At 40.8% G+C, this 27,741-nt stretch overlaps 1 protein-coding gene across 13 annotated transcripts in view; it reads left to right on the forward strand.

The window, feature by feature from the left end:
- CHD7 (chromodomain helicase DNA binding protein 7) overlaps window positions 1-27,741 on the forward strand; it is a 133,636-nt gene that overhangs the window by 25,425 nt on the left and 80,470 nt on the right. For all 13 annotated transcript variants that reach the window (XM_074551381.1, XM_074551375.1, XM_074551363.1 and 10 more), the window contains one exon: window positions 16,273-18,133. In XM_074551381.1, the coding sequence (XP_074407482.1) occupies window positions 16,448-18,133 (1,686 nt within the window). In that variant the 5' untranslated portion in view covers window positions 16,273-16,447. The remainder of the gene's footprint in view (window positions 1-16,272; window positions 18,134-27,741) is intronic.

The following is a 27,741-nucleotide window of genomic DNA, read 5'->3' on the forward strand; positions in this document are numbered from 1 at the left end:
GAAAACTTTCCACTGCCCTGTCAATTTTGCAGTTGCTTACAGCTGCTGGAAATCAATGTTCAAAGTCTAATTCTACGTGGCAGGCCAGGTAACGAACAGTTTTATATGTGCATATATATAATGGAGTATTCTGTGTGCCTTTTACAAGCGTTGACTGACCTTGTTTGCGTTATCTGGGTTAACGCTCTAATCTCCTGCTCTAATATGAGGACTTCCGTCTTACAAGTTGATCAGTTTAGTTTTCTTGTCTCCTGACTTGAGCAACCAAAAGGATTGCAGAAGGTAGTTCCAACCAAAATTACAGGAAACAAAGAAAAGAAAAAATCCCGCCTCGCTCATCCTGTTTATAAGAAACTATCCCTGCTAAATGGCTGGGCTTCCCTCACAAGGCTTGGTCCCTTTCCCTCCCTCATCTGGGAACTGGGGCTAGGCTGCTTTCCAAACTGTGTCAGAGGATGGGTGTCTTAATCATGGACAGTCATTTGTCTTTCCAAAAGTATAGAAACCCCTGTTAGATGTATTTCCCTAATAGTTAACCAAGTTGAGAAAGAAAGGAAATACTGGTGACATCATGTATGACTTAATATGGTTATTAACTGCGCAGGTGTTGTAAAGCTGTGAACCTAAACTGTAGTGGAATAATTGTACCATATGGCAGGAGCTTTATTTTCAATTTTTATTCTTCCGCATTTACCATGTTTTTTCCTCTATAAAAATGTATCTCTGTGCCATTTTGGTAATACCTCTTATTTTAAAAAAGATCCCCCAAACCTTGACAGGTTTGGCTATCTGTTTCCCTACTCATTTCTCCAGTATGCATTTGTAGTTTTGTTTCCTTCCTTACTGCTCCAGTTCTAGGCTTTCTCCAGCTGGCAGTTCTTCATCTGCTGTGCTTTCCATGAAGAAGGCAAATGTTCAGCTTGCTCTTTTCCACTATCTCCTGCACCCCTGAGGGGCTCACACCCAGTGCTTGCAGCCCTGTGTTGTATTGCTCTCCTGATGGGAAGTCTGGGAAGCGCTAAATCATCTGGCCACATACTGCTTCCTTCAACTTTCTCCCCAGCAGATCCGTGGGCTGAGTTTGCAGTAGGGCGTGATGGCTGCACGCAGCTTTAGAGCTCGGCAGTGGGGATGGGCTTTCTGCCCCCACCCCCTCACCCGCACAGACATTTCCCTGCTCTCCAGCTGCTCTGGTTTCCATCTGTTACAGGGCCTTCTGGTGCGACTGTTTCCTCATCTGCCGAGCCGAGTGCAATGTTGAAGGACCAGACACTGCGCTGACCTGGGGAATTAAGGGGTTGTGGTTTTGGAGAAAATGGCTTGCATTCTTATTTTCCTTTTTTCTCAGAAACCTGGCATGCAACACATGCACATCTAATATTTTGAAAAACTTTTGTTAGGTGCATTTTCATTTCTTTGTAGCAAATGTGTTTGCTCATCTTAGTTATGTATGTGATGCTGTAGGCCTGCCTGACATGGCAGCTGCCCCCTGCCCTGGGAGGGTCACTCTGCTTCTGTCTGCTGGGCTCACAAAATGTTCAGCAATGGTAAATGTTAACTTGCAGCACGCGGACAAGAGAAATAGCAGAAGCTTCATTTGTGAAGACAGAAATATGCAACTAGTGAGAAGTACCAGGGAGCCAAGGGAGGTGTTAAGAAACCTTGGAGTGGCCATCACCCTCTTGGCCCAGGATCTGGGGAACTTTACCCTGCGAGGTGTTTTGCTTTTGGCAGGCAGATGCCTGCTGCCCATCCTCAGCAGCTATTTTAGGCTGCTCTTGTCTTCAGCACTTCCATTTTGCAGTCGCTTAGATTATGCCTTTCACAGATCGCTGGGCTGTTGCTCTCTCGTGAGTGACACTGGTGAGTTACCAACACCAGCAGAGAGAGAGTGGCAATGCAAGCCTGCAACAGAGTATTTCTGTAAAGCAAAATAGATGGATAACAAAATGTCCATTTCATAAGTGAAGAACTGTAGCCACTTCTGACTTGATAGTATGCAGAAACCCTGTAAAACTTCATTAATTATCCCTGCCAAAGTATATGAAACTGCCAGAGAGCAGTCCCTTGCTAGTCAAGTTGTCCTGGTGGGTGAGCGTAGCTTCCCTTTTTCTGACTACTGCATCATCATCTTTTTGGAAGTAGCTGTTCTTGGCTTTTAAAATCTGTTTAGACATCATCAAATTGATTTGGATTTCAAAATTATATGTGTAAATGAGAAGTGTACATAGCACCCACTTTAGTAATTGAGCAAAGCTATTATTTCCAGAACCTGACTACTACTCAGTGTGTGGGAAAAGTGTGCTCTGACAACTTGGGCTGTTTTTTGAGGACTTCTGTGATCTCACTGAAGGGTTTTAATATTAATTCGCTGCTAGTGTTATGGTTATGTTTTGATGATAGTCACTTAGGAGATGGGTGTTAGGCAACCAGTTGGAAATTACTGTAAAGTGATTTTTTTAAAGTGGTTCAGACATTCAACTTGAAATCCCAGAGCATATTAAAAGTGCTAATTTTCATTCTCCTGAAAGCCAGGTTTCTATGTATTCTCAAATTAGCCCCCCCTCTGCCCCCACATCCTGGCTAATACAGTATATGTAACTTAACCACTGATTTCTAACTAGGGATCATGCATTTATTAGCTTCATGTTGGCAGAAACTGATATTGAAGAAGTAAAATATTACAGAGTTGCTGATAGGACCAACTGTTAGCATTTTGGGATGATAGATGTATTGCATTAACAGAAGTGTAATATGCTTCTGGATGGTTTTCTGTGCAAGTGCAGCTGCCACACATTGGCAGAGTGAGAAGGGAAGCTCCGTGAGAAGAGAAGCTCTATGCTCATGAGAGGTGTAGCTGTCTTGAAAAACATGGAGCAGATGAAACACTGACCAAGAAGGGGAAGACTTGGTGAGAAGTGTTTTCATTGATTTGCATGACATTTGCACAACTCAACCTCTCAGCTGTGCTCAGTCATGAGCAGTTACCCTGTTAATAGTTTGGCAGTTCAGCTGAACAGTAAGAGTGTGTATGGAGAAGTCAGGGAAAAGGCTCTGCAAGATTTTGGAAAGAATCTTCCCCACCCTGTGTTCTGCACTTGGAGCATTACTAGGAAAGACACAAGATCAGGGTCAAGGGGAATCCAGTTTGTGATTTCTGAAGTTTGGGAACAACAAACAGTGGAGTGAATGTCTACATATGGTTTAAGGAGTTTGGTTATTTGGTATGCTAGTCTGTCTGGCTATAAGACTCAGATTAAGTAGCTACAGTATGGTGCAGCAGAAAGAGGAAATTAATTTAAATGGATGCTTTAGTAGTTATCTGGGTTTTAATTCATTCAAAACTGCAGATGCCTAGGTCAGAAAAGCAGGGGAAACTGGCTGGATGGTCTCTGGCTCCTGTGAAATGTGAAGCTTGTGATAAATGCTGAAATCTTCAATCTAGTTCTCAAAACTTTAGAAAGATTTCAGCGTGTACTAGAGCACTGTTTAATTTGTATCAGTTACCTTAAAAGGCAGCATGTCTCTGGTGAATAAGATGGACACCGCTTTTCCAACAAAGTATAAATGATTGGACAATATTGCCATCACAGGTTTGAAATAGAGGTGCTCCATAGATTTCTATCTTGTAGATGTTCCTTGCATCACTGCTTTGTTGATGTATACTTTCTCCTTGCCTCTCAAATGAAACTCTGGTTTAAACTTGTTTTAGTTGGCTCCAACTCTGCAGAAAAAGACTTTTTTGGTACTCCTCTAGATCTTACTGTAAATCTACTCCAGCTTTAATCCTGGTACCTCACTCAGTGTTTTAGAAGGTGTGAGAGAGAGCTCAGTTTTGTCCTTGTTGTGAAGAAGATATAGGACATAGGTGTGAGACATGAAAAATTAACTGTTGATCCTCAGGTAAAGTAGCATGTCATGGCCATAGCAACAATCTCAAATTCTCAGATTATCAACAAGGGCTATTTGTGGACCAGGCTGATACTGTGGAGCTGACTCCTCTGGTTTAAATGAACTAAATTGAATTACATGTTTATTGCGGACAGAAAAAGTGATTTCTCCTGTTTCTTAGTAGAGCATCCTGATGTTGTGAAAAATGTAATAATCCTTCCTGTATGTGATGCTGTTTACAATCTTGAGATCCCTAAAGAATAGGGGAATTTTTCCTTTTAAGCACACAGATGTTGAAGTGGTTTTGTTTGTGTTTTCTTGATGATTTTTCTTTTTACCTAATGCTTCAATTACTGATTACCGAAGAGGTTATAAATACACACTACTTCTTGTTTTGTAGCATCTTCCATTCATTCTAAAGAATCAATTTTATATGGAGGCATCAGGAGGAGTTACTAGAATACATACACCATTTAACATTTAGTGTTACTAACACCTAACCAGTGCACTTATAAATGCAGGTGCCTAAAAATGCAGGTATTAAATAATCAGAAAAATGTCTGATGCCATTTATGGTTTTGCATATAAGAATAGATACTCTCTTTTTTGATAAGAGACTGCCAATATTGTCAAGTCTAAAGCTTACAATTAGTTCAATAAAACCTTCACTTAGCCTGCTCCTAGAAAGTTAATTTATAAGCAGCCACAAATCGAACACAAATGCAGCCTTCCCCAGAGGAAAAAATAAACCAAAAACCACACACACAAAAAGAAGTCTTAGTTTTAAATAAATACTTGTAGTTTTTGGTAGCAACAACTTTTGAATATGATAACAGTGCAGCCTGTTTTGTGATGGCTGACTAGTGAGGAATGCATATGAAAGGGAAGGTGGCAGCTGGCTTACCTGGATGCTCAGAAGGAGGCTGGAACTCCTGGCGATCCCAATGAGCAAATCTGCTTGACAGCTGTTGCTATTACTACTGCCTTGTAGACATCTCAGTGAAGCTGGTTGCAGTACCTTTTGCTTGAGTCCTCACTTTTGGTTTTTGAGTTGTGCAGAATGTGTTGAGTGCTGTGGAGATGCGATAGGTGCAGTTGGTGTTGGTGTCCATTGCTCTGGGAAGTAAGACCTGGCTTTGAGGGAAATGCAGGCAAAAGAGCCTCTTTTACAGTTCATATAAAGATCAAGTGGTAGAAGATCAGTCTATTAAGTCTTCATTTATTTGTGAGTGTTAAGCACTGAAGTTTCTCAAATAGCATTTTCTTCCTGAACAATTCACTCCTGTCCAAGCTTGGCACACTGGTATGCAGTGCCCAGAGGAGCCTGATTCTGATGTCTGGCTGTTACTGAGGTGTGCTGGTTCGTTGCTTGCTTTGCTTTGAAGCTGCAGTCTCACTTGAGGGCATAACATGGGCTTCTCTGGGGTGATCTCTCTTGCTTCCATTTCAAGTCTAAACTTCGGAATAACTGTTGCCTGAAAACACAGGTACATGGATTTCAGGTGCTGAGCAGGATAGGAAAGGAAGAATTATACTTTTATGTGTTTCAGATTTTTGGATGATGCTTTGTGATCAGATACAGTAATTTAAAAAGTACTGTAAAATGTTGGTGAGGAAAGCTCATCAGGCAGTTCATCCTCCCTTTCAAATAGCTTTATGTACTTCTACTTTCATAACTAGTTTTATATAGTAAATGGAATTAGAGGGACAGGGAGCTAGATTTTATTGCTTTGCAAGCATAATTAATTAAACAGTTACCTGAGTCTCAGCTGTAGATCCAAATAATATTTGCTAATACAGCGTAAGTATTTAATCTGCCACTAATTCCTGTGACTTCTAAATCAATTGATCTCTAGCAGAGCCTCATCCATGCTTTTTCCTCAGCTGTGCACTACATTATTGGGTTCAGGTGATCTAAGTCTATGCTACAGTAATGCCATTTATAATGCTTCAGTAAAATGTAGTACAATCTTTCAGTTTTTTGGTGGCTATCTTATTCTGGATGCGGCTTCTTTGGGGTTTTTTTTGTTTGTAGAAATAAAGTAACTTTGGAAATGTTTAGCACTGGAAATTCAGAGTTCTTTACCTGTTCTAACTGTCCTCACTACATAGTTGATAAGCAAAGGAATACACTTTTAGGTGTTGGAGTTTATTCACCTTTAACTAGCAAGTTTTTGACTCTTGATAGGAAAAAGATGTTCCTGTTAGTGTTTCTACATTGCACTGTTGCATAGATAATTCACTAGTTGTTGTAGGACTTGTTTTGAGAACTGGACTCTGAATAGTAGGTGAAATAACTCTAAACATGGCTGTATACAAAAATCTGTATCATAGCAGTCTTCATATAGTACTTGGTGAAGAGTCCTCAATTCTCTTTTTCTGGGATCCTTGCTACTTAAATGGGTTTGCTTGGATTTTTTTTATGTGCCATTTTCTTGGTCATACTTTCACTTTTCCAGGTATTTACAAACATGAAAGAAATTGCTGGCCAAGCAAAGTTTGCAATCAAACTCTTCCAAAATTATCAAAATAAGCCTTCCTATTTCCTATGCTTGTAAAATAATATTCTAATCTTCTAGGCAGCCTGCCCACTCCTTTAATTTTCTTGCTTCTCCTACTTCAAAAACCACAACAAAAGCAATGACAACAAAAAAACCCCCACAAAATAACACAAAACACACAAAACCCCCCAACCCTCTGCCCTAAATTGTAGCCTCAGTTTTTCATGAGTAGAAATAAATTTTTTGGTTTGTTGAAGGGACAGCAATGTGGAAAGTTTTGTTTTGGGTTTGTTTGTTTGGGTTTTGGGGGCTTTAGGTTTTTTGAAACTTTTAAAGTTTTTTTTAAACTTTTAAAGTTTTTTTTAACTTTTAAAGTCTGTTTTAACTGAAAAGGGTGTCGAAAATTCTAATTCTCTGCAGATGCAGCAGTAAAATTGATAAGCTTAACAGGTAATTTAAATCGGCTGTGAATCATTAGGAACAGTAAAGATAGTGCTTTCTATTAGAAAATTAAGTTTAGCCCTGCTTTTTGAGAGAAGATTTCCAAGTTCAGTTCTAGATGAGTAAAAATTCCCTTTCACATGTAATCTGTGAATGCGGCACTGCTCTCGAATGTTCATAATTTATCTCTGCAGAGCTTGTGGGGAATTGAAAATTGCTCAAGAACTTCCCTGTTGCGTGTCAAAAATGTGGTAGATGAATGTCAGCTGCTCCTGTTGGTTGCAGTAGTTTGAATGACTCTGGCACTGGGTTCTGGGTCAGCAGTTTGCACATCAAAAGACAGTTATTTCCAAGTTCTTCAAAATCTTGATGAGAAGGGAGTGAAATTGCATACTTCTAGAATTTTACATGACAAATTTTCCCCTGGAAGGCTGGTTTTGTTCATTTGAACTTTTGTTCATCACAACTATCCTGGAGTAATTTTAGAACTGCAAATTGATTAAGCACAATGCTTGAAAACGCCCCAGTTGGTTTTCTTCTGTGTGAAGAAAAAACTGATGCCCATTAAAGTTTTGCAGAAGAAAATTTGGTTGTCTTCCCTTTGAACCTGTTTTTATAGAGGAAAAGCATTGAGCTCAGTCCTGCTTGGACAGAAGGGCCACACTGCACATGAGGACTGTCAAGGGTTGCACTCATCTGGCAGTTCCCAGTGTAATTTTTAAGTTTCTAGCACTATTGTATATGCTGTCTGGGCACCCCTTTTCCCTGTCCAAGTGAACTTGAGCTTACTCTTAAGTATCTTAGTCTGATGCACTAGAAGCTGTTGAGAGCTCCTCCCTTGGCATTGTCCACAGGGGAGAACAGCTTGGTATAGCTGTTTATGTTGTGGTTTAAGTACTGATGATCACTGTGAGCCAGGTGTTATATTAGAAAAACCAACAAAGAAAACACCAAAAAAATAATTCAGACTTGATTTGTATGTGCAAGAGCCTACTTCCATTGCACTGATGAAAAATAAACCTCTTTTTTTGAAATATCCTTCCCCAAAAAGCAATAGAATGTTCAAGGTGCATATGTTGATTTTGTTAAAACAAACAAACTTCTCAAATTTAAGCAGCAGTCCAATGAAAAGTAGTTGTAAAAGTTCATTTGGTTATCTGTCCTGTATTTCAGCTGTCCCCTGTGTTCTGTGGGACATAACTAGGCCCACCTATGGAAGGTTTCTGAAATCTATTTACTTCATGTACTGTATTCTGTCCTGTAGGATACTGTCTGTCTTCACACCCTCCCTCCTCAACACTTTTTCTTTGTGGCTGATTTTAAGTTAGTGAAATAATTTAACATTTCTTTTAAATAGTCTATAGCATATGATAAAATACACAATTCGTTCGATGCTACAGGTCTTCCTTGTAACTAAATTAAAATAAAAAAAAAGAAAATTTTAAATTTGTAAAATTCAGTGTTTGGTCTTGGGATGGTGTCTAATGTCCCTTCCAACCCAAGCCATTCACTGTGTGATTTCATTTAAAATACATTAGGAAATGCTATGTTATTTTTTTCTAAAGGAGACAATTTGTAATATTTTTTTGGTGTAGTATATAACAATTTTTTTCTTTGCTGAAAGGGTCAAGACGATATGCTTAGGTGTATGAGGCAGAAAGGATCATCAATACTGGAAGCTGAGTGAGAGCTTAAGTTCAGATGTAGGATAATTCATCTTGCCACATGTAAAGAGTGTAAGGGAGGAACTACCATTTTGTTCCTGAGTCCTGAATGAGTTCTCCTTAGTCATGTAAAAACTGGCTTTTCACTTTGGGTGCACAGGGTGTATTTATCTTCACAGAAATGAGTGTGGATGTGTGGTTCCTGTACGAGCGCAGACTGCGATCTACCACTATTTATGAAGAACACATGTACAGGAAAATGACTCTTAAGTACAAGTCATAAATTGAAATGATTATAGAATATACGTGGACAAATATACCATGTGTGGTATCGGTAGACTGTAATTTCATCAAGTGGTTTTTCAGACTTCATAAACTATGAATGAAACATGATTGTATTGGCCTTGTAACAGGTAAAGTAAAATATAGGGTCTGGCTACTTTAAAGCGCTCATAATTCTATGGCTGGAAATAGCCTTTTGGGATACGATTAAGTCTTAAAACCTGACTGTGATTAAAAAAATACATTTCGGTGAAAATCACATGTTCAGAAACTCTGGGAAACATTTGAGTCTCCACCTCATGAATTTTTACAGTTCCCAACTTTCTGGGTGTAAACACCACGAACTGCTTTTGGCGAAAGGAGCTGGGAAGGGCCCCGTGTTAGTTAGAGCTTCGTCACCCCTCCGGTTATTCCGTTGTTTTCAGCAGGTTTTTCCCGGTTTTGGTGGCTCGGGCTTTGTTTACCTCGGGGGCCGTGCCCGGCCAGGCCCGGCCCGGCGCTGCGGTGCGGCGGCCATGCCGCCCTGCCCTGCCCTGCCCTGCGCAAAGCCTCCCGCTCGCCGCGGCGACCTCTGCCCTTTTGTATCCTGTGACACTCAGCCTGTCTTTGTGCTCAAGTTTATCCATGATGGATACGTTTCCCTCCCAATCGCATATGCCGGGAGCCCGGCGGAGCGAGCAGATAAATTATTTTCAGCTGCAGGCCCGGGCTGGGGGAGGAGGGCAGGAGGGTGGCGGGGCCTCTCCGCGCCCCGGCCCAGCAGGACGGGGCGCAGCCTCCCACTCCCCCGGGAATATGCAAGGGGATGACTCTCGGGCCTCTCAGATCCTTTTTAAATGCAAAAGAATGTAGGAAATTGCCAGATCAGTTGGTTAATCAGTGACAACTGCAGTAGGTGCACAAAAAGCCCGGAGCCATCGCTTGCACGGGGTGTTTTTTCAGCGCCCCAGCGGGGTCACCGCTGGCCCCACCTCTTGAACACCCGGGCCGGTTTAGTGTCAGCTTGAGAAGGGAATGTAATTGCGGGGAGATTTCTGGGTGACTGATGGCGACAATATAGGTCTCGGTGACACCACCGCCCCGCTGGCCCTGCTAGTGCTTTGTGTTCGCCTGGCCATTGCACAGCCGCGCAGCGCTGAGCGCTCAGCTCACTGTCCCCAGCCCACCGAAACAAGGCAGCTGTGCAGCACATACAATTTTCCGTATTTTTTTATTAATGTTGGCTACCCTGCTGCCTTGTCATGGTCAAACCTCATTAAGGGGTCACGTTAAGCATGTTGCTGCTCCCCTTTATGGAGTTATTTGTGAGGTTAGCACCTCTGTCAAATGATTTGAAGAGTATTCCTGAAATATTTTTGTGACCGCAATTGCTTCTCTTACTTATCTGGGACTATTTTTAGATGAACCACCTCACATTTGTGTTTTAAAGTTACATTGGGAGAGAGGGTGGTCATGCAATGAAAAAGGCCTCTTAAAATTCCAGGTTATGTAACACTAGAAGTGAAGTATTAGGCCTGTTCCCTCTTCTCTCACCTCATGTTTGTAATGTACTTAAATGTAAAAAAATGCCTTTCCCTTTTTTTTTTGTTGGTTTTTAAAATTTTTAAAAATTTATTTAATTTTTTTTTGATTCCTCTGGTTACCTCATTGAGGCTTCCAAGTACGTGCTGTAATAAACAGCTCTAAACTTTCTTCTTTTTCTTCTTATCAGGAAAGAAAAGACATGCTGAAGCTTCTTCTGTGATATTGTAGGTGCTGGCTTGAAATTAGCAGTGCTCCCATGTTAGGGCGAAGAGTTTGCAGCCCAACTGGTGTGGTGAATGCCTTGGTGTGATGTAACAGCAAGGCTCAGTGGGTTTGCATCAGAGTCCTCTTAAGTGACGCTTTTGTGGTCTCCTATCAGAGCTCCTGGGAACTTGAATGACGTAGGATATTGTTTCCAAATGTGTGGCACAGGCTGAACTCTGGGCTGGTCATTCCTGCATCAGCTGCTTGTCAGCAGCAAGCTGCCAAATATTCGAAAGCTGTAGTGCCCTCAGTTGCCTCGGAGAAAGCCTGTTTTTGCCAACGTACATCATACATCAGGGAAATAAAATCCAATCTGGCTTTTGCAGAATGATTTTATGAGAAATGTAGGATTTCATGGATTTCTTGGCAAAAAAATCTTACTGAATATAATTCGTGGCATTTTAGCTGATTGCACATTGGCAAAACCTGTGACCTTTGAGGAAAGGCACCTAAGGTTTTCTCTCTTTCCTCTCTCCCCCCGTTTTCTTTATTTAACAAGAGACATTGACAGCCTTTAATTTGCTACTCAGATTCTCGGAAGGATGTATTTCTGTGAAGAACTAACGGAATTCTACTAAGATACAAGTGAAACCAAACTTTTAAGAAATGCTTAAGTAATATTTGCTGATGCTTCCCACTAAGTCAGAGTACTCCTGAAGTGCATCAGGTCATTCTTTTCATCTTTGCAAGTCCTGTCTTCCTTTCCTGGGACGAGGGGGAACGAGATTCCTGCCATCCTTTGATGTCTGAACTATACGAACTTAATTTTTAACACAGCTGTGCTGTGTGAAGTGCATAGTAGGAAAGCATTCTAAGTGAATTAAAAAAAAAAAAGTTCTTCAGGCATTCAGGAAACCAAGTTTCTTTGGAACCTGCAGTCAGAAATGATGTTGCAATCACTTTACAGGTCTGGTCTTATATTTTGGCTAATCTATATGCAGGAGGAGCGTACCATGCGTGGCGTCTGTGACAGCAATGAAAAGTAAGCATTAAGCACGTAGGAGATGAGGCATGCTTCCCACAGACATGGTCAGGCACTTGCATAACTGTCCTGGCATCAGCAGTGCTGTGTGCTCAGTAGGTGAATGAGGTGAAATGTAGAAGTCTCACCAGCCGTCTTGCTCCATTTAAATGTCTTGTCGTGACTTTTTCTATGTTGTCATGGCGTTACATGTGTTTATGAAGTTTTTGGTGAATGTTTTCCTTCAACTTTGTGAGTAAAATAAGAATGTGACTTTCATTGCTGTCATTTATGTCATGTCCTTCCATGCGGCAAACGCTTAAATTACTACCCCTAACAGCCAGCAGGAGCTTAGCAGTTTTGAAAAGCAGTTTAAATGTGCAATGTTTAAATGCAGATTTAGTAGCCTAATGTTTAATCCTACATTTTGAGGCTCTGGTCTCAAAATGACCTTTGGCATGGTGTTGTTTTTAGCATGAGAGGTCTTTTTAGCCTAGTTCTTCAAAATAGCATGGTATTTATGGTGTTTATTGCATTGTATGTAAGGGCATACTTCCATTATGTGAGTGGCTGGTTTGTTTGTGTCTGTCAAGTACTTCAGAGTTTTGTCAGAGCTATCAGCTAATAGCTGTAAAAATACAACTCTGCATGACACATGTCATTTCAAGCTTGGAGCAGTCAGTATTAGTTGCCTTCTCACCTTCTGTTTATTCAGTTTATTTGCTGCACGGCCAAATGCTGCTGAATTTCTTCTGTAGAAGGGTTGATAGCTGAATCAAGGAACCTGTTGATTTACAAAATGTTCATTTGAATGCCAGAATGTGAGGATGGTGTGGAGGGCATGGGCATCTGTGTGCTGCCCTTGCTGCTTCCTGCTCTTGACTGCCTGGATCTGCTACTTTGGGAGCAAAACTAATGAAGTTCAGGTTTTTAGTGTCTGCAGCCCTAGATAAGTTATGTGTATGCAGCAGCCAGTTTAGCTCTACTTGTAAAAGTGGGAAGGTGCTGCAGACAACTGAGTGCATTCAGCTTTGAAATATTAAACTGGACAATGGTTAACTACTACTTAAATTTGAGATTTAGCTGTTTAAGACTGGAATGTTGCAAACTGGAGTAAATGTAAGCTTTGTCTGTTGAGACAACAGGGTTGTTAAGCAATTGACTGTGTCCTGGTGGTTGGGATCACACCACTGCTTTGAACAGAAGCAGGCTGCCTAGGCAGCCTTAATGAAATATATTCATTGACTCTTTAGGTCACTCTTCTTGGAGCCATCTTTCATGTTCAGGAACAGAAAAGTGCTAGAATTTTATAGCAGAACCTGTATAGTTTAAGATAGTAATAAAAAATAATCACTGTCTTGTTATACATTCTTACTTTGTTTCAGCTATCCACCTTTCTAAGGGTTCAGGTACTCTTCACTTTGTACCCAACAAACACTGCCTTTGTGTATGTTGATTTTAAATTGCAGGAATGTAGAGAGGATGTGCCATCCCTTATTTTAAACTATTTAATTAAAAAAAGACTATAAGCTGAGTTTATCACTGTTAGTCTTGCTGTTATTATATCTGCCTTTATGGGGAAGGGAACAGTGGTGCTGAATGAGTATTTTAACTAGAATTATTGCTTGATGCAGGTTCTGCTTTTGTTTATGTGCTGGCTTTCTTTTGTTTTGAAAGAAGCAGGCATAGATGCAACGTAAAATAAGGCTGTGACTCTTGTGACTTGCTTAACTACCTAAATGTCTGCCCTGTTATAATGGAAGGTTGAGAGGTTAGTAGGTAATTCCAATATTGACTATTTCCTTATCAAAACATTGGTTAATTTATTTTGATCAGGCTGTAGCTGCTACTGTCTTTCATGCTTCAACAGCTGCTGTTAGCCATATATCACATCAGAGGTGTGACTTTTATTGGGGAAAGTAGAATAAGGTTTGGCGAGAGCACAACTGACTGTTAAGGGCTGTGGTCATTAAATTTAAGGCTGGACTTACATCTCAAGAAATACTCCTAAAATCTGAGAGTTCTTTACCGTGGACTTGTGCTGTGTTTCAGACATAGTAACTTTAGCATCCAGAGCTCAAACATGAAGTCGATTCATGCCTCAGATAAAAATGCAAATCTAAAATCACGTAATGGCAAGCAGGGTTTTTGCTCTTAATTTAGATGATGGATTTGTTTGTTTACAAGCTGCTTCATAAACTTAAAGGTTACTTTTCTTTAGAAAGAGTGTGTGCTCAGGAAGCAGGGTGAGTGCTAGGTTCCCTAGCACATCTCCTGTGTTGTGAGGGACAGCACTTAGTCCAAACCTGCAAATTGGGATGGTGTGAGTTGAGCAAAGTGTGTTTAGTAAAGCAAAACCCTTACCCTATATTAATTTGGTTCTCTGGGTACATTAGTAGATCCAAGCTACTGTGAGCTGATGTTGACAGTTATCAGTGGCTGACGTGCCTGTATTTTATTGGGTGCTTGTCAGCTGAAAAACAGTAAACAGAGCAGGGTCAAATGCCTGCTTGATGCTTGTAACCTTGTTTCTGGAGATGCTCTGTTGAGTTGTTATAAAGTTTCATTAGTGCTTCAGGAGAGTAGAGCCTTCTTGTCTTAAAAAATGGTTCTTTTAGCAGGCATGATTTATATAATGAAATGAGTGGAAATTTTTACATGTTCTTAAGTGTGTGGCTGTTTCTAGTGGATGGGTGAGACTTAATCGGCTCCAGTTTGATATTGCCCAGATTACATCAGTGCTTGGGAGGTAACAGTGTCTGTGTGCTCTGCTTTTTAGCGTTTCCAGGAAAAGAGACTGTTCTGTTGGAGACTGTCAGTACACACTGAAGTCCAGCTTTAACAGCTCCTGATGGCAGTGAGCATCAGTAGTCACAGTGCCAGACGTCCTTGAGCCATCAGGGATCTTCACCATGACTGCAGTCTGCTCTGGAGCAGTCTAATAGCAAAAGCTTCTTTTGGTGAAGGGGATTCCTTCTCACCTTGTTGAAACTTCCTTATGGTGTGCTCTAATAAACTGAATGAGGTGGTAAATATTACAGATGGCTTCTGCCTAATAATTAAAATGAAATAAAACCAAATAGATATTAGAGATATGAAGATGGCTCATAGGAGTTTACCTCCAAGTGATTTAGGAAGTGTTAATATCCCAGCCGAGCACTAAAGAGATTTAAGAGTGTGGTTTTAAAGGTGACATTCAAATGCTATTTTAAGAGGAGTGATAAATGCTTGTGCCTTTCCTCTTGCCCTCTGCTTCATGCTGTAGAAGGTCCTCTTGACAGTGGCTACAAGAAGGGTAATAAATGTGCTGATATTTTTCTCCCTAAAACTTGTTTGGGACAAATCACCTTCAGTCAAACAGTCTGGCCTGGCATTTTATGTCCAAAGTGACTGAAAGCATCTCTCCTCCACAATAGAATGCAAGATGTGAAAGCATAAACTTGTAAATCTTCTTACTTTGGTTGCTGGTTAAGGGCAGTTGGTATCTGCAAGCAGAGATGCCGCTGAATTACAACCAAGATACAAAAATACTTGCTAAATGTATGGGCTTCCTGACTATTGTCTTAAAGTATATTTTGCATGTAAGACACAGTGTTCAAAATTTTGATTTTTAAGAAGAAAAAGACAGCATTAGACTACCTTTGCTCATAAAAAATGGATCCAAACAAATCTTTGGACTTCTTGTGGAAAGAGGATAGGGGACAATTTTGGAATGGATCGGTCTTCCCTGTGGAAAACCTGAATGAGAACTTTTCTGAATCTGTTGTTACTGTGTTGTTGCTTTTTGCTTTTTATTCCCCAAGTCCAAATGTGTACCGTGTTAAGTTAGCTTTTTGTTAAGTCATTTTGCCATTACTAATTCTCTTGAGTGGGTATTCAAGTTCTGGAGACCACAGAACTTCAGTGTGGTCTTGCAAAGTGCTGTAGTTGCAGTAGTAGCATGATAACCCGAAGATGAATAATGAACTTCATTGATACTATTCTGTGTTACCATCATAAAGGAAATTAGGAGAAGGATTGAGAAATCCACCCTAATCATATGGTGAAGCTTGTAAATTTGATTTTCTTACACAAATTGAGCATATAGCTTTGCGGAAAGGGGGAGAAATATTGTGTCTTTTAGTGTATAAATTCATTAAATTAGGCTAAAGTGCGTGTTTAAAACAATTTCTTAAAAAATTCCTTCCTAAAGGCTGAGTCTTGGAGTTTGGTCTGTATTTAGTGGGTCATCTCTATATGCATTTGAAAAATCTGTTGTGCATATAGCTAACTTTAGTTCATCGTAGGACCTGGCGCTTCTGCTTGCTCATCTGATTACGCAGCTCAGGGGAATAAGGTTAAGGACATACTGTTGGTAACTAGAGCGTTTTCAGGGCTTTAGTTCAGCAGATGGGCTGCTCAGCTATATTCATACATCTGCCTACCTGCTGTGGCAGCTGCTGCTGCTGCGTGTTGTGTTCTTTTGTTCTGTTCCACCCAAGAAAGGAGCACTAGGAAGTGTAGTGAATGGATTAATTTAAGGTTAAGACTAGTGTTTTGCTTGCTTCCTAACTCTCTATCATAATAAAGCTTTGGATAAAGCTAATGAATCCTTTGTAATGTGAAATAGATTTTTAAGATGTATTTCAGGGGGCTGAAAGTAGCTAGCATTTAAAAAACAGTCAAGTATGTTTTCTTTATGTTGCCTGATGCTATTTATTTTAATATCTTCTTCTCTTTCTCCCCCTTCCCCTGCTTGTTCTAGGAGCAGTAACCAGACTTTGCCTGACACTGCGTGGTCCAAAAGAATTAAGGAAATATGGAATGACATGAAGGAGATTAGTTGAGGATTAAAGGCTTTGAGGACAAAACACCTCACTGAGGTGAAGCACAGACTAACATTCTGGTTGTAGCTCCAAGGAGCTGCGTGCTGAAAAAAGATGGCAGATCCAGGAATGATGAGTCTGTTTGGAGAAGATGGGAATATTTTCAGTGAAGGGTTGGAAGGCCTTGGAGAATGTGGATATCCTGAAAATACAGTGAATCCTATGGGTCAGCAAATGCCCATGGATCAAGGATTTCCCACTTTACAGTCATCTCTTCATCATCCTCCTGCAAATCAAAACCAAGCCAAGTTGACCCATTTTGATCACTATAATCAATACGAACAGCAGAAAATGCACCTGATGGATCAGCCGAACAGGATGATAAGCAATGCCCCTGGGAATGGTATCGCGTCTCCTCATTCGCAGTATCACAACCCTCCAGTTCCTCAGGTTCCTCACAGCAGTGGTGCCGGTGGTCAGATGGGAGTCTATCCCGGCATGCAGAACGAAAGACACGGCCAGCCCTTCGTAGACAGTGGCTCCATGTGGGGACCACGGGCAGTTCAAGTGCCAGACCAGATAAGAGCACCATACCAGCAGCAACAGCAGCAGCAGCAGCCGCAACCCACACAGCCGCCACAGGCACCCTCCGGACCCCCTGGGCAGGGCCATCCTCAGCACATGCAGCAGATGGGAAACTACATGGCTCGTGGTGATTTTTCAATGCAGCAGCACGGTCAGCCGCAGCAGCAGAGGATGAACCAGTTTTCTCAAGGCCAAGAAGGCCTCAATCAGGGAAACCCTTTCATTGCCACCTCAGGACCTGGCCACTTGTCTCATGTGCCCCAGCAGAATCCCAGTATGGCACCTTCTTTGCGACACTCAGTCCAGCAATTTCACCACCATCCCCCTACTGCTCTCCATGGGGAATCAGTAGCCCACAGTCCCAGATTCTCCCCTAATCCTCCCCAGCAGGGTGCTGTTAGGCCGCAAACACTTAATTTTAGTTCTCGGAGCCAGACGGTACCCTCACCTACTATAAACAACTCAGGGCAGTATTCTCGATATCCTTACAGTAACCTTAATCAGGGATTAGTTAATAATACAGGGATGAATCAGAATTTAGGCCTTACAAATAACACTCCAATGAATCAATCTGTACCAAGATACCCAAATGCTGTCGGATTTCCATCAAACAGTGGTCAAGGACTAATGCACCAGCAGCCCATCCACCCTAGTGGCTCACTTAACCAAATGAACACGCAAACTATGCACCCTTCACAGCCTCAGGGAAGTTATGCCTCTCCACCTCCCATGTCACCTATGAAAGCAATGAGTAATCCAGCAGGTACACCTCCTCCACAGGTTAGACCCGGTAGTGCTGGAATACCAATGGAAGTTGGCAGTTACCCAAATATACCCCATCCTCAGCCGTCACACCAGCCCCCTGGTGCCATGGGAATTGGACAAAGGAATATGGGCCCCAGAAACATGCAACAGAATCGTCCATTTATGGGTATGTCTTCGACACCACGGGAGATGGGTGGGCACATGAGACCAAATGGTTGTCCAGGTGTTGGCCTTGCAGATCCACAAGCAATACAAGAGCGACTAATATCTGGCCAGCAGCTTCCTAGTCAACAGCAGTCTTTTCAACAGCAAATGCCAACCTGTCCTCCCATGCAGCCTCATCCAGGGATACATCACCAGTCTTCACCACCCCCACATCCTCATCATCAGCCTTGGGCACAGCTTCACCAGTCACCACAAAACACACCACAAAAAGTGCCTGTCCTTCAGGTAAGCTACTTCCAATTAGTTGAAAATGTTTTAAATGACTGTAAATGCCTTTCAGGATACACAAGAACTATGGTTTCAAAACTGTTGTCCCTGTTCATCTCCCCTGTTTGTTATTGGTTGCATGGCTTTCTTGGTGTACAGAGGCTGAAGGTAAAATGATGTTCAGGTATCTTTCTAATGTCCTTATGGTAATTGTTATAGGATAACATTATGGATAGACCATAACGTGATACGACAACAGGACAAGCAGAATATGTACTATTTTTTTCTTGTTGGTTCTTTTGGGGAGAAGATGGAAAGCACGTGTGAGGAGTGTCATTTAATTATTCAATTTTTGTATTTGCAACTTGGAGGAAGAAGTGTGTGTTATAATCTGTTTGTTTTGGCCAAACCAAGATCTTTTTTTTAAATCCTAAGGGAATGTTCTGTGGTTTTAAATTAAGGCTTAAATTGTTACATGTGAAAAAAATTTCTGGCGTGAACTTCTTTAGCACAAAGTAATGAAACCAAGAAGTGACGGGGAAACAGTGTATACAAGGAGAAGACAACAATGTGAATCAGTCTGAAATTAAATCTTCTGAGGCTCAAATGAAATGTTAAATAGAATGCAAGTTTTATTTTACTGTGGCTTTGATCTGCCAGGTTTCGATGGCTATGTATTGCTTCCATTTCATTTTTCTATTAAAAGCTAAAAATGTTAAAGCATCTTGATCCTCTGTAGCTTAACAGGTTTGGCCACATGCTAGTATGTTAAGCTTCAGCCGAAAAAGTGGTTTTTGGAATCTTCCCATTTGCCATTGCTTGCCTTTGACTCAGTCAGTCAGAATTCAGGAGGTTTTGGTATCAGATTAATTAGTGGTCAAGATATTAAAGATTTACTAATTTTATGTTTTTTTCCCGATCAGTCAGTAGTTAATTGCCAAGTAGCTCTGCCCATAAATATTTGGAGACAATTGCTGGAATGCAGTGGTAACGACACGATGCTACAATACACGTAATAAATGATAAAGGCAGCTGTCGTGGGCAGTGTCCCGGGCCTGCGCGCGGAGCAGCTGCTCGGCCGTCCCTGCGCCGCTGCCTGCCGGCTGCTCCTGCTCGCTGCCCCGCACAGCGGGAGCCGGTGCTGCTGGCACGCGGACGTGCGCTCTGCGGACGGGCAGCTGACAAGGAGTGCTGCGTGGAGCAGCTCAGCAGCTGGGACAGGCTTCCACATTCCCCGTGGAAGAGAGGAGGAGGAGGGGGACTGAGCTGGGCAAGGGGAAAAGTGCACTGTCTTTCTCTTGAGGGAGGCTCTCCATCTTTCTTTTCCCTGCCTACCTCAAAGTTGGCTTGAAATTTTAGATGTCTCTTCCTTTCTCTGCATTTTCACACACAGACTTTGTTTGGAGAACTTAAATTACAGTTCTTGCATGCACGTGGAGTTGTGTGTTCCTGTCTGAGACAGCAGCTCTTGCCAGTGCCTCCTGTTACCAACTGTGTGGGTAAGCAGGATGAAAAGGAAAGAGCTCAAGATTATACGGAAAAAATGTAAAGAATGAGTGAATATTTGGGAAAGTGGTAATGACAGCACAGAGAAATCAGTACAGAAAGGGTAGGAATGAGAAAAAGAAGTATAAGACACATTTTTTACTCTAAAGATGAGAGCTGAAGCATCTAGTAGAAAAAACTTTAAAGAAAATTATAGAAGTAGTAACATAAGACTTTTAAGAGAGTAAAGGAACAAAAACCAGTGTCACTAGGATCTTTCATAACCCATGATGGTGGAGATGTGGGAGGAAATACTTGAGGTGGGACTGTACCCTAAAGCAGTGGTATTCTTCACCAGCATGAATTCCTTGTTTTCATCTGCCCATCCAGTAAGCCTATTTTTGGCATTAAAAGGTGGTTTGGAAGTTTTCAAGTTTACTTGAAAAATATACAAGCTTGTTAAATGTTCTTGGGACATTTTTTTCCCTTTAATCAGTGAAGAGGTTAAACACAGACAGCTCAACCCTTAAATAAGCTAAGCAACCTATTACAGAGTGCTGAACTGCAAATGAATAGCTTGAAGAAAGGTAAGTGCTGAAACGAAATAATTAGAGGAAAACCACATGATAACTCCAGTTACTTGATTAAAATCAGTAATTCAGACAGTTGTAGCAAGCCAAGTAACTTCTCTCTTAGCTTATTTCTGTTAAGTTTTGATCTGGTAAAAGTTACTGTTCATGTACCTTCCCATTAAGTAATTAGTTTGAGCCCTGACTGTAGTAATGAAACTCTTAACAGGCAGGCGTTTCCCCCTAGAAAACTGTTGGGATGAAATGAGTATTGTTCAAATCAACGAAAACTTAACCCCTCCCCACCCCCTGGGGAAAAAATGCAGATGTGTGAAACCCCTGCTCTTAAGCCTGAATACAGAGTGGTAGCTCTCCTGTGTCATGGTTTTCCTTTCATGTCAGTAGGCAGAAAACTGTTCACCAAAGAGCAGTTATTTAAATGACTGGTTTGTTTTTATTTGTATAAAATGAATCAACAAAATTAATATAGTCAGTGAAAATGGAAATCACTATGTACTTAAAATCAACAGAAATCATCTTAGTAATTATTTTTCAGTGATTTGAAGCTAGCCTTATCATGGGAAGACTGTAATATTTGTGGTTAACCAAATTACTGTTTTGTTGTTAGATATGTTGGAAGGAAAGTGAAGTTCTTTTGCTTTTAAGTTGAAAGAAATTGCTGTGTTGATTCCAAAGCTTATTATTTCTTTTTTTTTTGTGTGGAAAACTGCAAATTATTTTGGCTGTGAGATGAAGCTGGTGATTGACAATTCATCTGGTTTTGATTAATAGCTGAAAACTAGACATGGTTATTTAGGACTGTGTTAGCAGTGAGCTGCTGGCTTCAGTGGAGTTTGATAGATCCATAAGAACCACTGCAGTGTTGGGATGTTCAGTCAGTGTGCTTGGTTTGTCAGGCACTCCTTTGTAACACTTTTCACTAAAAGTTTTTGGAAGAGCCTGGTGGCCATGGAGTAGGAAGGCTGGTTCTACTGTGGCAGAGCCATCCACCAAGGAGCAAATCAGGGAGCAAATCATTGCCTGTTTTCATAGTGGAGGCATCTGTGTTGGGCTTGTGAGCTTGAGCTCTCCAAAATACTCATAAATGATCTGGAGAAGAGTGAAAAGTCAGATGGGAAAATTTGCTACTGCTGTTGATGTACCCAAAGCAGAGTACTAAATGCAGGTATGGTGAAGAACCTAATAAGAATGAAATAAAATAATTAGAAATATAATAGAAGAGTCAATTACTTGGCCACTAAGTTGTGTGAGTCAAGACATGGCTAGGGAGGTTAAGATTGGATATTAGGAAAATTTTAATCACAGAAGGGGTTATCAAGCATTGAAACAGGCTGCCCAGGGAAGGTAAAAAGTTGCCATTTGTGAAGGTATTTAGAAGATGTATACATGTGGTGCCTACCCATGTGGACATGCTTTAGTGGTGGACCTGACAGTGCTGGGTTTACAGTTAGACTTTGTGATCTTAAAGGTCATTTCCAACCTAAATGATTTTATGGTTTTGTGGTGCTTGAGCAGTGAAATGGCAGGCAAAAACATCTTTTGAGGAGCAGGTCTTGGTGTTGGATGGCTGTCTGAAAATGAGCTATAACAGTTAAAGAAATAAATCAGTAGGAATTGTAGTGAAAGTAGTAGAGAACAAAACAAAGATTATTACCTGTATGTATGGTATTCTGGTGAGGCAAATGCTGTGAAGTTCTGTGTTCCTTCCTCAGACCTCAGAAAATACAGCAACACTTGAAAAAGCTGGTGGGGGCAGGCTGGGGGGTGTTTTAGTGGGGGAAGGAAGGAGAGAGATGGTGAAAGCCTTTGAATTGTCAGTGCTACAGGTGCATGAAGAGAATGAATGCGAAGTAAGGGTTGTTTGTCACCTGCTTTTGTCTCCTTGAATTCTTTTTAGGTATTCAGCAAGTTGTCCAGTGGTGAGTTCAGAACTGATCTCTGAGATGTTTCACAGAAAAATGCATCATCATTTGATAAACATAAAGGCACCAACCACATTTGGCTCAGCAGATCTGTGCCATACATAAGTGACTGAGAATTTGTTACTGGGTTGCATCTCCTGTATGCATGTCTGGTTCTTGTCCTCTTCCACACACTTTATCAGAGGTGATATCAGGTTAGACAGGCCTTTGGAGGCCTAATGCTATGCAGTTGTTCTTACATATCGTTATTTTAGAGCATTTTATTGGTGATAGAGGAAGTGTAGGAGTTTTCTTTGCCAAGAATAGGCTGTCCTGGGTGTGTTGTTACACACAACTTATTTACCCACAGCTACTGTGTGGGCTGAAGTTTCGAGCTGTATTCATTAATCATGTTCCACAAATGCAATCTACATTATTTATAGTCAAACACAGGAGTATTTAAATGACAAACAAGTATGGTATAGCCTCCGTGCTTGGCTAAATGGGGGAGCTCCACAATGGGCACAGTCAGTGTTGAAGGATTCTGGGTTGCAGTGTCCAGGTTCTGGTGGAGAAGGAACTAATTTTGTGTGTGTGTTACCGGTTCACTGCCAGGTTTGTTCTTCTGGCCTTATTATCTGTGGGCATGTGACTTTGCTTTAAATCATAACTCATAGCTGTGTTTGGTATGAACACATTCTTTTGAAATTTCCTGCCCTCCCTTGCAGGGGAGGAGGCAGGGAAAGTCCTGCTGAGTCACCAGCTGGGTCACCCCTTTCACAGGCCCTTCCTGCAATTTCAAACTCTGTGTTGCTGCCTCAGTTAATTTATACTTGAATATACGTGAATGGAAAGGGATGTTAATGAAAACTATAATCAGCTGTATTGGTTCGATGCAATATTCTAACCTGGCAGAAAGTAGAGGTTAAATCAGTTTCTGCTGGCACACTAAAATGAAGTTTATTCTCTCCTGGGTTTTTGTTTTAATGCCTAATAAGAAGTGATCGACTCTTTGCTGTCTTCACATGAATTATCTTTCAGTACTTCCTGTAACTTTATGTAGTAACAAATGATGCCACTTGAATAGTTAGGATTATTCCCATAAATAATATTCATAAGCAATTTCCCACATCTCCAGAGAGAGCTGCTGGCTTTTTAATCCCTTGAGTATTTAACTTTTGGACTATTTTCCTGTTGATAAGTAGAACAAATTGGTCTTATTTTAAAAAACCCCTAGAAACACTATTGGTTACTTTTTGTTTTGATGCAGAGGCTATTTCACATGACTGCTAACTGGTCTTTTTGGGTACTGTGTATGCTGCATGTTCAGCAAAGTCTCGTGGCTGCCTGCCCCTGGAAATTCTAGTTTCCTTTTTCAAGTGTTCACAGGCCAGAAAAACAGTGTTATGTTGGCAAGATTTCTGAAACTGCCAGACTAAATGGAATTAGGAACCCACTAATACTGAACCTTTATTAGCTACAATTGTATATTAATTTTATGTATAGACAAGCATAAGTGTGTGTGTATTTCTATAGTACATATGGAGACAATCTAGGCAAAATAAGAGGTAGTGGATAGTAATGGGAGAGAAAAAGGGAAGAAAATCCATAGTATTCATATTAAAGTAAAGGTTGATAGCAGTGTTTTTGTCTTAAAAGTTTACAGGCTTCTGCTGTATTTTGTTTGGGCTCTGAAGAATTCTTGTATTTGAGCAATGTAAGCAATGTAATTAACTAAAATTTTCCAACTAAAAGAAAAACAGACCATAAAATCTACCTTTGGTCCGAAGTGTTGAAGTCATTTCACCCCTGTGGAGTAGAATTTTCTGTTACACTGATAACTTGATCCATCTGTGAGTGAGTTTCCATGCAGGTCTCTCAAAGGATATAGTATTGTGAAGTACTGTGTCCAACAAAAAGTTCACATTCTAAAACTTTGCAGTTGTATTCCAGTCTAACAGTTATTATTAACATATCCAAAGGCTTATTTCTTCCTCACCCTTGGAAAGGCTATGTGTGCTTTTGTAAATAAAGTGCTTGCAGTGATTTTTCAGTGAATAGGCCTTTGGGCCAAAGATTTGTAGTTTTGAGGTGGTTTTGCTATGAACTTTTTGGTCTTTTTTACTGTTGAGGAGGCACAAGCTACTTCAAGAGTACTTTTTCCCTCAGGTGCCATGATTTAACTGTGATGAAAATAATTTGTGCCATTAAATTGTCTGCTCTGAAGTTTTGGGTAAAGCCAGTTTGTAGCATTAACATGAAAACATAAGTCTGCATCAGCATAGTGATTTGTAGGTTTAAGAGTTACCCAACTTGTTCTTCAGCGTGGGTATTTTGAAGGTTTCTGTGAGATGTAGATGACCTGAATGTATTGCTTCCTGAAATAATTAGCATTTTCTGAGGAATCACTGAACTAGCAAAGTTTTTGAATTTATGCTGCTTGTTTAGTACTTCAGTATTGTGTTATCATGTGCTGCTGATGGTCACTTCCAGTGGGACTTGACATCTGTCTTACTTTCCCTTGGTTGAAGATGTTGTCCTACTTTATATTTATTTGAACAAATTTTATTCTGTTGTTTCAGAGAAACTTTTTTCCATCATTGAAAGCTGGTAGTCTAATAAAAACCCTCATGTCTGTGTCATCATCGACCTGCAGACACAAGGATTGAAAATCAGGGCAAATGAAAGGAAAATGCTTGATTTTTTTTTTTTCAAATTTCATTAAATAAAGTGGCAGTCTTAATAAAGAACAAGTTGCAGGTGAAGAAGTAAGTTCCTTTCTTTTTGTTGTGGAACCTTGTCCTGGGATTCTGTCCTGCTCTTTCTCATGGAATTTGAGGCATCCATTTATTTTAAGCTGTCTTGTCCATGCTTGTATCTTGAATGAAAGTGTCACAAACTTTTATAAGTGTACTTATTTCCTCTGTGGAGTAAATTGACACTGTGGAGTGTCAATTCCCACCATGATGGGACACCATCACTTTGAAGTGTAATTTATAACTTCTGTCTGTAGAAGTTGTTTTCTCTCTCAGTTCAGTAAGCCAGTGCTTTTCACTTCTGAGTTTTCAGATTTCAGTTCTTTTTAACTGTGTGATGATACATGTGTTTTACTGGTGACAATGTAGTCTGGATTTGGGGGAAAAATTCAAAACACTTGTTTGATTTTTTTTGAGATGCTATCTGTAAATATTTATAGACTTCTCCAAAGAGTTGTAAAGTGTGGTAGCTAAAGAGCAAGGTTTGACACCTGTGAGTGGTTAAAGCATCAATTTGTACATCTCTTCTTTTAAAATATTCTCGAATTTGCCAGTGTGATTTAAAGATGGTGAAGCTGCTTCCTGGAAGCTGATAGGAGCAGAGTAGGAAGTGTGGGCAGGAAGCAGTGATCAGGGAAGGGGCAGGGAAAGGCTGAGCCCATCTGACAGAGCAGTGCTGAACAGCAGGAGCGGAGAGGAAATGGCCAATGTCTGTGTTAAAATGGGGACAGAGAAGTTTAGGGAGTCACTCCACCTCTCTCTGCTTGAGTCACTGCCTCTTGAGCCCTTGCCAGAGGCAGCCATTGGGCACAGTGGTGCCTGTTACTGCCCTTGTCACTGCTTCAGGGTGTACCTCTGTGTCACCCTGCTGTGGGCACGTAGCCCACTGACAGCTTCCCAGCATGGATAGCTGTGTGAGCTCAGTAACTCCCAGTATCTAATCTGCTTTAGAAAAATCCCCAAAAATGTGCAGTGAAGGTGGATGTGGTCTGGGATACTGAACTTTGGCTGCTTCCTTGCACCTGCCTGATCATTTGGTGAACGGGCTTATCTGGCCAGGTCATGTTCCTGGCAGCTCTCCATTGTGTGACCACAGGGTCACCCATGTTGGTGCTGTAGGAGTGGGAATGCTTACTGGGGCACAGTGGGGACTGCCTCTTCCTCTGGCAGTGAGCTTTCAGGCCCTTTAATACCCTTGCACAGCTTGTTTTTTTATAGTACCTGCTCTCAGTAACCAGCCCTTGAGTCCTCTCTCAAATTAAAATTTCTGTTAGAAGTCCTAGAAAGCTTTGTCTTTATTGAATTAGTGACAAACAGGCCACATTCCAGCTTCTCCCAGCTTCCCTCTTACTCCACACAAATATTAATAACTAATTTGATTTCAGGAGTGTTTTCTTTTTTAGAAAAATGGGGCTGTTTTCCAACTAAAGTATTTGCAACTGTTCTGTTATTGAAGAGGTTAAAGAATATCCCCTTTCTACCAAAGAACTTGGCACAATTTCATTCAGTGTGTGTCATATTAAGGATGCTTCCAGTGCCAGTTAGTGAATTGTCTTCTTTGAGTACTGAATGGGATTTTTTTTCTAGCATAAAGAATTGTTTAAAAGCATGGCAATTTAGAAATAAAACTCAGATTAATTTTTTTAGTCATCTTTGTGAGGAAGCAGAACTGAGAGATAGGATGACTAAGTGATCTGTGTGTTTGCTCTTTCCAGAGTTTATAAATGATTCTTTTTGATTTTACTGTACTTTATACATTACCTATTTAGTTAGAATTTTCTCTCTTCCTGGCAAGACTGGTGTAGCCAATAGTGTTGCCTCTGTTTATGAAGAGGAACATAGAGATTATGGCCTTAGATTTTGTTATTTATTCAAAACTAAAGTTCATAAAGCCCCCAATTTAAATTCTTACTCAGGTGTCTGTTACTCTAGCATGTGCCCCATCTTTGCTCTCTGTCACTCCTTCCAGTATTACTCTTGCTTTAGAGTGCAACTCAAGAAGACTGAGATGACCAGTCTTAACATTTAAAATCAGAAAATCCAACTTTTTGTGTAGGAATTTTGTAGTTGTAGAGGTTAGTGTGAGAGTAGCGCAGTTACACAAGGTGCGGAAGAAAAAAGTGGATCTGTCTGATTTTTCACTGTTGGGCTGTCTTTGTTCCTTTTCTTTTGTTGTTCCTCAGCACCAAGGATTGGGATGCAGCTCTTTCCTGTGGTCCTCCTCAGTGATTTCACTGTGTTAGCCAAGCTTAGGAGAGAGCAGCTCTTGTGTTAGGCTGAGCAAGCAAAATATTAAGCAAAATATTAAGAACTTCTGGGGAATGGGTTCATATTGCATGGGTTGCTGCTGTAGAAATTAAATGTTAAGAAATCGCAGGCTGATAGAATGACTTGCATTGGAAGTGACCTTAAAGAGGATCTAGTTCCAACCACCCCACCACAAGCAGGGATGCTGGAGTGGGTTAACCCTGGGTGGATGCCACCCACTGGATCAGGTTCCTCAGGTCCCCATCCAACTGGCCTTGAATGCTTCTATGGGTGGGGCATGCACAAGTTCTCTGTGCAACCTGTTCAGTGCCTGTGTACTGTCTTGAGGAAGGAATTTCTTCTTAACATCTAATCTAAATCCTCTTTTTCAGTTAAAACAATTCCTCTTTGCCTGTCTAAAATGTTGCTCTTCTGCTTTTTTTATAAGCCCCCTTTAAGTACTGAAAGTCCCTAATCTTAACTTTCTAAAGTCATGATTTCTGAATCTTGGCAGATTTCTGTGGCATAGTATTAACCTTTTCATTTTGGAAAATTGCAAGTATTTGTCGTCATGAATGCAACACTTAAACACTTCAGTATGCAAACCCAAATGTGCCACTGATACATTGCTATAACATTGTAGGAAG

Source organism: Zonotrichia albicollis, chromosome 1 (assembly GCF_047830755.1).
Source record: "Zonotrichia albicollis isolate bZonAlb1 chromosome 1, bZonAlb1.hap1, whole genome shotgun sequence".
Taxonomy (NCBI): domain Eukaryota; kingdom Metazoa; phylum Chordata; class Aves; order Passeriformes; family Passerellidae; genus Zonotrichia; species Zonotrichia albicollis.